The 12,400-nt window shown below is 46.0% G+C and overlaps 1 protein-coding gene across 4 annotated transcripts in view; it reads right to left on the minus strand.

Annotated features, from left to right (window-relative positions):
• Positions 1-1,079: 1,079 nt before the first annotated feature.
• The window catches only part of FAM219A (family with sequence similarity 219 member A), a 95,991-nt gene continuing 84,670 nt past the window's right edge, over positions 1,080-12,400 (minus strand). For 3 of the 4 annotated variants that reach the window (XM_071730142.1, XM_071730143.1, XM_071730139.1), the window contains 3 exons: positions 9,776-9,856; positions 9,358-9,412; positions 1,080-8,303 (listed from right to left, as the gene is read on the minus strand). In XM_071730142.1, the coding sequence (XP_071586243.1) occupies positions 8,145-8,303; positions 9,358-9,412; positions 9,776-9,856 (295 nt within the window). In that variant the 3' untranslated portion in view covers positions 1,080-8,144. The remainder of the gene's footprint in view (positions 8,304-9,357; positions 9,413-9,775; positions 9,857-12,400) is intronic. The other variant, XM_071730140.1, reaches the window with a different exon arrangement.

The raw sequence follows: 12,400 nt of genomic DNA on the forward strand, positions 1-12,400 counted from the left end.
TTGGGTTGAGTTTCTTCCAAGATAAGGACACAGGATGGAAGTGTAGATATGATCCAGACTTGGAGGAGTGCTGTTTCCCTGCCTGCCAGAAATGTGTATCTGGAGCCTGCTGAAAGCACTTTGCCAGCTTGGGAGAAACCCAGCCTACATCCAGGCTCTGCAGGCAGCCATGGCATTTGCTATTAAGGTAGACTGTGAAGCTCCATACCTGCCTGGACAACCAATTAACTCCAATTATTAATGCAGTCCAGAACTTGGCCACTGGAAGGTTGACAATAATTATAATGCCAAAGATATCCCCTTCTCCCTCACAAAAAAAAAAAAAAAAAAGAAAAAAAAGAAAAAAGGGACAGTAGCCACTTCCTGCCAGCTTCCCCCAATGGATCCCCATCAGCTGCCACCTATGCAAGATGGGCAGCACCAGATCTCACCAGCATTGACCCAGTTCATTCCCAGTAAGGTGCACGTCTGCAAGGTGCTGCCAGGGGGGCAAAGAAGCTTCTTGGGACATGGTCAGAGCCTCCTGTACTGCCCTGCTGGAGTGTGTGAGGAGGACACAAGTGGAATTACTAGACTTGTGATGGCCAAGAACTGTTCTGGCTGCCTTGGATTCGGGTGGGAGAGGGGGATGCAGAACTGGGTTGAGAGTCACTTTGGTGCAACTGCCTCTGGTGCTCATCACTAGTGCATGGGGCCAGGGGAGGAAATATGATGGCTGCTCTGATAAACGAGGAGTGGAAGGAGGACAGGTGCAATATAACAAGGTTTGCAATTCTAGTACTAACCACTGGACACGGATACCAAAGATTACCTGTGACAACTAGCTATTCTTCTACCATTGCTGTTCCTTCCCTCACTTTCTGGCCTGATTCTTCTTCAGTTTGGGAAGCTGTGGCTGTCTGGCATGGTGGTCAGCACTGACTCTACTGCCCTAGTCCCTGTGCAGGGCACATGGTGACTCAGCTACGGGATGTACAATGAGCCCTGAAAGCTCCATGTTAGGCACAACCAGCTCTGCATGCAAGTGGCACCTGATTTCAGACCTTTCAGCAAGCAATTTACTGGTGGCTCATTTCCTCTAACAAGGTTAAATAACTTCTGCAGAAGGAGTAAAAATGTCTAAAAATGTGAAAAAAGGGTGAAATAAAAGTTCTGCGTCTTCTCCCCTGCAGAGACTTCACCTTCTGCAAGAGTATTTCTCCCTGCAGGACTCAGGGCTGTTCAAAGCCCTGCACACAGCCAACAGGCATCCCACCCATGCCTCTACTGCAGGTCTCCATCCTGTGCCAGGAGTCCACAGGCCAGCAGGCCTGGGACTGAGTGTTTGCATCCCAGACCTCCTGTAGTACAGGGTGGTGAAGGCAGGGTGAAGGGTGAAGGCAGGCAGCTCCACTTGCTGGATCACACCAAGGCTTTACAGTAGCCCGGTGACCCCTCAGCCCCACAGCCTTTGGGCAGGTGAAGAGAAATCACAGCCTGCCCTCTGGTTCACCCACCACCCTGGTTGTTGCATCTCCTGCTGGTCTGACCAAAGCCTTGGGTTTGTCTCAGGACCCAGGCAGCTACAAGCTGAACACAGCTGCTATGACAGCTTTTCCATGCAAAGAAACTGAGCAAAGAAATCTGTGGATGGAGATGAAGGTGATAAATACCAGAAGGGCTTTTGTGAAGGGAGCTTGTTAAAGCTTCCCAGCTCTATCCATGGGTCTGTAAAGCATCTCTCAACAAACTTCATACCTGCCAAATCACGCAGGCTCAAGGAAGGAACAAAGAGAAACAAACAGAGTAGAGATATTTTTCTGTGTGCAGAAGAAAGAAGGCATCCTGGGGGGAAAGCAGTGCTTTCCTGTGAGCTCACCTGGGGCAGCTGGATGGGCAAGTAGGGGACGGATGCTGCTCCAGGAGGGTAAGCATCTCAGCAGGTGACAGGACTTAGCTCAGCACAGCCTTTTGGTGGCCTTTTCTTTTTCTGCTGCCTACTGTGCTCGTTTCCAGTGACATGCCTGACATGGCCACATTTTAATTATGCTTCTTTTGTACTTTGCACTCCTTAATGCAATCCCACTGCTTCCAACACCATTTGTTGCTATGGAAATAGCTCCACAACCAACAAGAGGCTCCTTCCAGGAGCAAATATCTTTTTAGAGAAATGGAAAGGTTAAGAGCCACCAGCAGTAGCAAATGGGTCTGGGAAGCAATGGGAAGAGCTGCTTTCTACAGCCATCAGGGAAAGCTGCAACCTGTCCTGCCAATGTCAGTGATGCTCTGTGACATGGCTTACTGCCTGGACCACAGTGCTCTGGTCTACATCACTTCAACTAATCCCCAACCTTTGCCTCCACAGCAAACTGTCAGACCAGTGCTCAGCCAGGCAGCATTTAGCTGCTAGGATCCTGGGATTGCCACCGATGTCAAGAGGGGCCAACGAGGGAATGTAGCTGTAAATTTTTTGAAGCATAATACAGGGAGTAGAAATGTGGATGCCAGCCCTGTGAAAAACCTGCATTAATCTTCTGCCTAATCCCAAATCACAAGCTCTTTCCCTACAGGAAAGTTGCTGGCCCTTCTGCTTCAGGGCATGTGTGGCTCTCTCACAGAGGTGGGTTGGTCTGATGTGATGCAGTTCAAGGTTTGGAGCAATCCCTCTCCCAGGAAAGCTTTGAAAGAAGCAACAAGAACACAGTGTTCTCCTAGAGGTGAAAAGCACCTTAAAATGAAGACCTTCCCATGCCTTAGGCTCAACCTGTCCCAGCTTGTCCTGTGGCACTACTGATCTATGCAGATATTTCTTTTGAACATACAGCCTGTGCTTGCTGAGCTGAGCAGCAGCCAGGTGACAAAGCCTACCTCATTCTAGGAAAGAGTAGCCATAGCCCATATGAGATTGAAGGGAAGATGGAAAAAGTAAAGGAAGAGTCCAGGCAAACCTGGAAATTTACGCCCTCAGATCATAACATGGATCCTAAAAGTAAGAGCACAAAACTGCTCATATGCCAAAACGAGCTCTTCAGTGCTCTCTTTCATCTCATCAGCACTAGCCATCCCAGTTTCACTCCTAAGTTCCTTAATTCTACTAGCAGGGGATGGTGCTGTTGGGCTGCTAAATCTTCCCTGTGGCAGCATGCACATGAGGAGCTGGTTGTGTGATAGCCAGCTGCCAAATAGCTGAGAAACACAGCCTTGCCAAACATCTATCCCCAAAGCTGTTTTCTCTCTTCACTATCCTCCACCTTGCAAGCCTTCCAGCACATGCAAGCAACGCCAGAAGCTGGTATATAGAAGGAAAGCAGAGTAGTACTTTGCAAATAGGAGCAAAATTTCTATTGCATGCTTTTTGCACCTTGTTTACAGAGCTATCCTATCAATGGTGTTCATCACACACTTGGCAATATCCAAGCAGGGTAGTGGTAGCATGTTGGGAAGGCAGCTTTCTCCCCTGCACTGCAGAAGGAAATGGACACATCAAGAGGGGATGTGCCTTGCTTGAGGATAGAGCAGATGTGTAACACGTGCCAACAGCAGCAAGGGACCCCAGATCTCATTTCTGTGCTCTAGCAGTCCAGCAGACTCTCCACAGTAGGATCTGGCTGTGGTGGCAGCCTGGGGACATGGTGTTTCTGGTGTGTGCATGTGAAAGAGAGCTTTGGTACCAGCTGGTATCAGCACGGCTCTGAGATAGATTAACTTGGACAACTGGGATCTGCCCTAGGCCAAGACAACACTTGGCAACCTTTCTAGTTGCTGCTTGTTTTCCTGTCACTCCATCTGGTGCCCAGCTGGGTCCTTCCTTTCTTCAAGAGCATCTTCATGTTTCTGTTGAGTCACACACAGGGCACCGTGAGGCTTTTCAAGCCTCCTGCATGCCATTGTACAGGTTGCAGGCCATCCCCAGGACAAACACTGCATGGAGAGGAAAGGATTCTGCTCAGGATTGAAAGTAAATGTGCCAGCTGAGCAGAGTGGATGCCTCCTTTGGAAAGGAGCTGGAAAGACAAACCAGAAACAGCTGAATCCATCCTGTCCAGGGGAGCAAATTGAAATCCCTTTCAAAGCCCTTTCAAAGCAGCAGGCTTGGACTTTTGCAGTCACAAGACATCTGCAGGCAAGACAGCCAGAGCTGCATAGCAGAGCCAGTGGCCAAGTGTACATGTTGGGAGAAGACATTCAGCAATGTCAGATATAATCCAGTGGTTCTTCCAAGGGCTTGATTCAAGATATGTCTGATAAGACATCAAATGAGCCTTTGGGATGGTCACAAGTACATCACCCTCTTTTCAGCCAGAGTTTACTTATAACCACCAGAAAAGCAGACTAGACCATGCTATCTATAGACCTTCCTCAACTCTAGAAGGATGTTTCTGCTCACACAGATATCTGAAAATGAGGAATCTACAGACTGGAGAGACAGAGTTGAGTGCTGAGACCCTGGGGTTCAAAGCAAGCTTACATTAAAGGACAAGATCAATATGTAATAAAAGGAAATGACTTGCTTAAGCTTAGGAATTTGGTGACTAAAATGACATAAAATCCTAACAAAAAGTCAGTCGGACTTTATGAGGCATAAATTGCCTATGGCAGCAATCTGCAATAATATCCTTAAATCCTGTTTGCATTGTACTTTAGATGGACAGTGATGCAGTCTTTCATGCTCCTCCTCTTGGTATTCTGTTAAACTTTGGACTGAACATGGGGCCTGAGAAGACCATCTGGTTTGGTGTAAAGACTGGAACAAGGAACAATTTGTTTTCTTTCATGCATTCCCCATTTAGGAGAGTTCCCAGCAGCTGGGCAGATTTTTAGGGTTTTATAGTAGTACAGTGACAGAGAGTCAGTGTCTGCACTCTTGGCTTTTGCCTTTTCCAGGCCATGGTGGCAGAGATGGGTCTAAGGACAGCAGTGCCAGAGCAGCCAAATGTCTATATACACCTTCCCAAGAAGTCAGGACAGCACAACATCCAGTGAGGGCACAGGGAAAACCTTCCAGCTGAAGCAAAGGTCTGAACATGAGACCAGACAAAGACAGCCAGCCCGATCTCCAGATAATACATATTGACAGGCTGTCCACCATATTCTGTAACAAGCCAACAAACATGGCCCATGGTCATAACCTGATTAAGGAGCTGCAGTTCAGAGGGGTTACTGCTCAGTTTTCTGAGACAGCCACATGTGCATTGCCTTAATCCATTCAACCTTCCTGATAACAACCCTGCACAGGTAACTACTTTTCCCCACCCTTTCTACTTCACTCCCCTAATAAAATATATGAACACAAAGCATAGAGAGGAGAAGCCAAAAAATTGCCATTTTATGGTCCTGTACTGTCATGCCAAACCAGCTATTCGTGCAACCAATGCCTTCTGTGTGCAGGGAAAAATAGTTGGCTTGTGCTTCAGTCTGTATTTGGCAGAAGCACTGCATTTAACAAATTCATTTCCCTCCCTCCTTCAAGGGTTGTGCTAGCAGCAGATGCACGTCAAACAATGCAAAGGGTTCAGGGAAGTTGCCAGAATTGCCAGGTTGAGGAATGCCTCAGGGCACATGGCAGGCAAAAACTGGCAATAGGGGCAATAAAGAGACTGGATCCTGGTGCCACGGGGCAGTGATTATCAGGGAGGTTTTGTCCTTTAGAGGGGGGGTGTTAACCCTGGGAGATACAGTGTCAGCAAGCTTCATTCTGTCATAGACTGAACATGATGGCAGCGTGACAGAGACCTGTAGAGCCTGCAGTCCTCCATGGCTGACCCATGAAAACCAATGGCTCATTGCTTCAGCAGGCACACAGTGTGCTCCAAGCTCCTGAGCAAGGGCTGTGGTAAAGGCTGAGCATGTGCAGCCCAGCTGGAAAGGCACAGAGACTGACCCAGGTGGATAAATGGGGATGAAGATGTTGTATGGTACCAATGCTGAACTGCAAAGTCCCTCTTTGGAAGAGTGAAGATTTCAGAGACTTAGTCACGTCCTATAAGATTTATTTTGACTGCATTCCCCATTAAATAAAAGAAACAATTGTTAAGGAATGTTTTTTTCCCTTTTAGTTTTTCTCTCTACGCATCATTGTTAGAGCTCTTCCCCCACTTCCATACTACTTATTAACTTCAACCTAAGGTAGCACTGGAGAGGAAAGCAGGCATACAAAGGAAGAAGCAAAGAGCTGAAGACCTGATGCTTTGTGCTTCTTTATAAACATTTTGGAAACACTCCCCCCCTCAGCATTTCCAGATGGTGAGAAAAGCTGAGGAATTCACTTGAGGAACACTCTTCTTAGAGGAGCTTGCAAGTTAACCAGCACTTCTGCTCAAGGATGCAGTGATGCTCAGTAAACAGCGTCACTCAGTCCTCCTTCTGTGGCCTGGAGCCAGGGTAGCAGCAGCTGTTTTAGGGAGGGGGCAAACATAGCCTTAACAGTTGCCTGTACCAGCTAGTGAATAATAAAGCCCAGGAATCTCATGTGCCTGCTCTTCTCCTCATATTGTAGATGGTATGGTGCTTTGTACCACACAGAGTGAAGCCCCAGGATGTTAAATAAAGCTAATCTTGTAGAGGACTTCTTAAAGACTCAGCTCACTTCATGCAGATTTCAGATGGAGGATCTGCCTCTCAAGGTGGAGCTCAGGCCCTGCCTTGTTACTCAGGATTACTGATGGAAAGCTCAGAATTGCTTTTTCCCTTCCTCAGGCTCCAAAGGAAGCAAGGACCCAAGGTCCTTCCTCCTTGTAGGGCAAGAAAATACACACAGTCCTGTCTGTGTCAAAAAACACAGTCCTCTTTGGGGCAAAAGATTTCAACACTGAGAAAAATGCCAGCCCATCCCTTGCTGAGCCCCATATATGCTGAAGCCAGTAGTGTAAGGCCAGCTAGGGAGAGGACACAATTTCTAATTCCAGACATACTTTTGTATTAAAAACAATCTGCTGGTAAACTGGCAACTCAGTCCAGTAACCTAATGTGACTCCAGGTTTCCTGACCACCCAGCACCAAATAAACACAATTGTTCCCAGCATGGGACAGCTGTAACACAGACTGAGAGTGGTTCACAAGCAGGCAGAGATAGGATAAACAGTAGTTTCCTCTCATGATTTGTTTGCTTTTTTTGCTTTTTTTTGACCAAAGCTGTTGCTGAAAACTTCCCTAAAGTCTGACATGACCACACAGATGCCTTCAGCCTTAACAAATCTCTCCCACAGGTACCAAGAGATGCAGTGTCAAGAGAATGTTGATGGTTGAGCACTGTAGAAATGTGCTTTCTTCAGCTAGCTTTTCTGGCACTGATCTTCAGACTGCACAGCTCTAGTCCTGTCTTGTGCAGGACTTGTTTTTTTTCCTAGTTGAACAAAATTTAAGATTTTGGAAGCAGATGGGTCTCACAGGAATTAAGTACAGCCTGAAGTCAGTATACGTGACTGGACTGAACTCAGGAGCATGGTATTCCTGGGCAAGGACCAAATCCCCAAAGAGCATGGATGCATTGCAGATCAAATCTGATGTGTTCAGTTTAATGTGCAGCTAAGGTTAGATTGCATTGGGTATGTGACGTGACAGCTCTGGCAAGTACTTACAGTGAAATGCCACCTATTTGTCCACTTCTCAAGTGAATGATTTGTGTCATGCTAGTCCTGGCTAGCCTTGCCATAAGAGAGGATACCCTGCTCTGTTCCCATTCCTGTGTCATTCCCATGCTGTGTTACAGTATCATTTTGGTTATGCAAATGAAAATAGCTTAGTGAATGAATTAAGAACTGACCTCCTCTCACTGGTAAAACCCCCCGGCACTCACCCCTGATCTCACAGATGGATTGGTTTCAGTGGGCAGGATGACCTGCAGCCCCATTTGAACCTCCTTATTCTAGAACAGACACTACAAAACATCCCCAGTGCCTACAAGAACCAAGGAGGTATCTCTGAACCCCTCTGCATTTGCTCTCCAGACCAGTCAGTTCTGCCAGGCACCGCCTGGCACTTTGAGCAGTTTTCTCTTTTGTTTAATTGTAGTTTAAAATAACTTATCAGCCAATCATAAAATGAATTTTTTGGTTTCTCCTGGCTCCATGAACACAAAGAGGTGCACGTCCTACCATAGGAGGAAGCAATGGCTGTTAAGTTTTACAGTTATAGTGGAAAGCACTGATCACAGCCTGCCGGCCTCACTACTGGATGTGACAGGCGGTGGAGGAGGTGGCTTGGCAACACATGCAGGTAGGGTTGACTGATTTGGGGGGGATTAGGTCGAGGTCCTCATCATCTGGGATCTCATCTAACCGGTACCCATCCTTTAGCAGCTGGATGTTCAAGTCTTGGTTGATCTGCTACAGACAAAGAGACAAACAGTCAAATACTTGAGACGCATTAGGTCTGATGGCGGAGGACGAAGGAGGTTCCTTATTCTGGAATATTTCCTCATCCACAGCAGCTACCCCAACAGTGAAAAAGTCCCAGTTTTCAACCACAGGTGAGGGCTGCCTTCTGTTCTAGCTTCTTCCAGAACAGGGATATTTAGAGTGAAATATTCCACAGTAACAAATCAACACATCATTTTATTCTGGAATAATTCTTCCATGGAGACAAGCCCTCATTTCAGATATGGGTGAACAACACTTGACCAGGGCCCAGAAATGTCCCACATAATTTGATCTGGTCTTTGCTCTTGACTGTTTCTCTGTGTTTAAGGTATATTTTGCCCAAGGAGGGGATACAAGGGGGAAGTGCTCCCAGCAGCTTGTGTGCAGAAGGGTGCTTGGTACCCTGTGTGTAAAATCAGAAGCCGCAGAAGCAGTAGCCAGAGGCTGAGCAACTCATTCATGAGATAGCTTGGGATCAGCTTCAGAAACTATGCAGAGGGATTAACAAGCCTGAGCTTCTGGCCTTTTCTCTTTGAAAGGGCAAGAGTTTGTAACTGGACAGCCTCCCTGGAATTTCTGCCTGTTCCGAGTAAACATGCACCAGGTGACCCTGACCACCCCAAGAACTGGAAATCATAGCACACCCTCAGATCCTTTACTTGTGTCCTTGGCAAGTGTATGATTGCTGAGCTGGTATGACAGACAAGTTGATGCTTTTGCACCATATGGGACAACGCTGCAGGACTAAGCAGAACTGGGAAAAGCTTGAGTGAAGCCAAAGGTAGCTGTGAAAACATCTGACAGGCAGATCTCTGTGCCACAGCAGTGTGGGGAAGAATCCAAATGGATCACCAGGGAAGAAAGAAACATGACACAGTTTCTGCCATGTCCCCATTGAAACTCACAGAGTCTACACTGCTGGTAAATTTGCTATGTAGGAATTTCTGGATGCACAAAGACGTTTCTGGCTGCTCTACTATTAGCATTCATAGCAAGGATGGCAGGAGAGAATATAACTCACCTCAGCTGATGAGTATCCCGAGGAGGAATATCTGGACATGTCAAAGTCATCATCACTGCAGAAGACATAGAAAAGAAGGAAACAGTTAGAAGATCCATTAATGAGATTCCCTCATTAGCTCTACTTTCTCATGCCATTAGGCTTTCCTTGAGGCATGGAGAATTTACATCAAGGGGATCTGAGGAGCAGTTTTCACCTGTGGCCCTCAAACCTTTCCATCAGTGCTCTTTAGTCATGGTTCTTCCTACTTGTTTACACACACAGACCAGTTATGGCACATGACAAAGGGCACAGAAAGAAAGGGTTGGAGTGGCCTGCAAGAAGTGTTTCAGCAGCATTTAGCTTCAGAGCTGTACTTTGACATGAAAACTTGCTTGCACTGGTAATGTACACATCATCTAATTTGCACTTTGCATACCTGTCCGTATCCAGGGCTACCAGGGGCTTTTCATCTGGGCTCTGGTCTAGCGACGAATAGCCCTTATTGGGAACGACGAGCCTGAAACAATTAAATGTTTTCCATTAACCACACAATAAAGCTCAGCACCTCACAGTCTAGGGCAAAGCTATAGCATGGTGAGGCCTTCCCCATTTCAACCCCTTGCAAGACCTCCCTTACTGGTGAGGACGTTTAAATGGGTGCAATTCAGAGGAAGCAAGCTGTGTCTCTGAATAGCTTAGAGTAAGTGTCACAGGGATAAATGCTGGACATGCCTTGGGAACATGCTCTTCCCTAAGAGAAAAATTGGCTAGGACACTCTGTGCTTCATTTTGGTGAACCTGTACAGCTAGCATTGCTTGTCATATCAGATTGCTCATTTTTGTGTTGCTTTTTTTTTTCCTAGCAATGAGTACGTGACGCTAGGAATGAGTAATAGGAGAAGGAGGCTAAGGGAAGGCAGAGGCTTCGTGCTCCTGCTATTGGAAATTGGGGATGAGTTCCTTCTCCTTGAGGCCCTGTGCTTGAGTCCCCCCTCAACAAAACGCTCCTGAAGTCTCAGTCCTAAATTTAGTAATATGAGAAATATGAGCAGGTTCCTGCAGCATAAGAGCCCAGCCAGACTGGCATGTTTAAAATCCCATTATTTTATAATGGCTTTCACTTCATTGGAGATATTACACAGGCTGATGATGACTTTGCCTGAGAGAGTCTGTGGAATGCAATACAGGCTTCAGGCTTCCTAGGATAAGGAAAATGCATTAATACAATGGCATCTAGTTCATAACTGCACAAAGACTTTAGTTCATATTTATAATAAGATCAACCAAACCAACCAAATGTAATAAGATTCTATGTTCAGCAGGTTGGGAACTATAGGAGTGATGAAAATCTTCTTGTTCAGTGGGTAAAGTCACGTTACCTCCCAAATGGAGAACCAGTCTTTGGCAACACATAATGATTCACAATGACTCTTCCATAAGAGTTTGGGCAATATAAATTTAAAGACAATAATCCATTTAACCCATGCTCCAGTGGCTCTCTATCTGAAATGTTTTTCTGCTTCCTCAGAGCCTTTACAACTTGAGCAATAAAAATTTGAGCCTGGCACTGAAAATAGGCCTGCTCATGGAGACTAAAATATAAGAAATTGTATCACAAAGTAGATATATAGGTTCATAATTAGTTGTATTTTCCTATTGTGTTCACTGAAACACATGATTAAAGAAAATAATTTTAAAACTGATGCAGAATTTCTAGCCTACTGCACCACGAGGCTGAAGAAAATGGGATCCACCTGCAAAATTCTATATCCCTTCTCACAGAACTGGGGTGGCCTCCTGCTCCTGAAGCACGCAGGAAGGAAGACAAGAAGCACAGGTGTCTGGAACTGAAGCTGTGATCTGGCAGCAGAAGCTTGCACATTAAGATATTGGAAGTACTGACTTCTTGCTCTCAAAGTTGTCTAGTCACTGGTCCATATGTATTCACTGATAGTTGTACATTGTGAGAGAACAAAGCACTGCCAGGGCATCTAGGAGAAGTCTGTGGTATTACTTGTATGATGAAAAAGAAATAAAAATTACTATAATATGTTCTTGAGAAACATATTTTCTCTTAGCAACACAGAACTTCAATCTTTCTGCAACAGACAGAGAATGTGGTATTATGTCTGTCCCTGATCTAAGACATTCCCTAACATCCTTATTGTCCTTATTTTTGCTTTCCACTGTGCCTGGAAAAAAGCCAGGTAGCAGTCGCAGCTGCTTTCATCCACAGCTGTCCCATTATGAGCTTCCTCTCTGGGTGTTTTTGCTCACAACATCAAATAGGTTATGACACAAAAGTGAGCGTAGGTTATCTTCAGAGTGGACTGCAGTATCTGGCTGTGATGCAGATGGTGCTGTGGGCTCAGCCTATGCTCGTGGCAAGTGTGCCAGTATCACCCCAACCTTGTTCATATTTCATGTGCTCTTGGGAAGACTGAGTTATGGATCCAGACCCTTTCATCTCTAAGTCTGGCTGTGCCCCTGCTCCAGGACAAGACTGTATGGTGAATGTAACCTAGGACCAGAGGCTGGATGTCAGAAATTCATACAGATAATATAGAAAAACAGAACCCTTGGAGAAGGAGGAGGTGGTGGAGTACAGACTTGAAGAGGCAATGTGGTTTGCCTGAATGAAGGAAAACATATTTGATGACACCAACGGAACTGCTAAAAAGGGGGAAATTACTTTAGCTTACTCTCCTCCTGCAGAGACCAGAGGAAGCCACCAGTTCAGACTTAAACCATTAGCTGGATGTTTTGCAGTGTAACCCACTGGAGAATCTCTCCTTATACTGCAACAGTCATACTGTGAGAAGAACCTGCTTGAGCAAGCTTGTGGCATTTCTTCCTTCCTGGGGTTGCCCTGTCTGTGTCAACACAGACCAAATGATTCTGAGGTATTACCAGGCCTGTGCTCATTTCTGGTTCCCAGAAAGCCAAGGGAGCTGGGATGCTGGGACCCTGTGCCAGATACCTCCCAGCTTCATGGAAACAACAAATGCTTAGCTGCATCTGCTACTACAGCAATGCCTGCAAACCTCTGTTTTATAGATTC

This window comes from Heliangelus exortis, chromosome Z (genome assembly GCF_036169615.1).
Source record: "Heliangelus exortis chromosome Z, bHelExo1.hap1, whole genome shotgun sequence".
Taxonomy (NCBI): Eukaryota; Metazoa; Chordata; class Aves; order Apodiformes; family Trochilidae; genus Heliangelus; species Heliangelus exortis.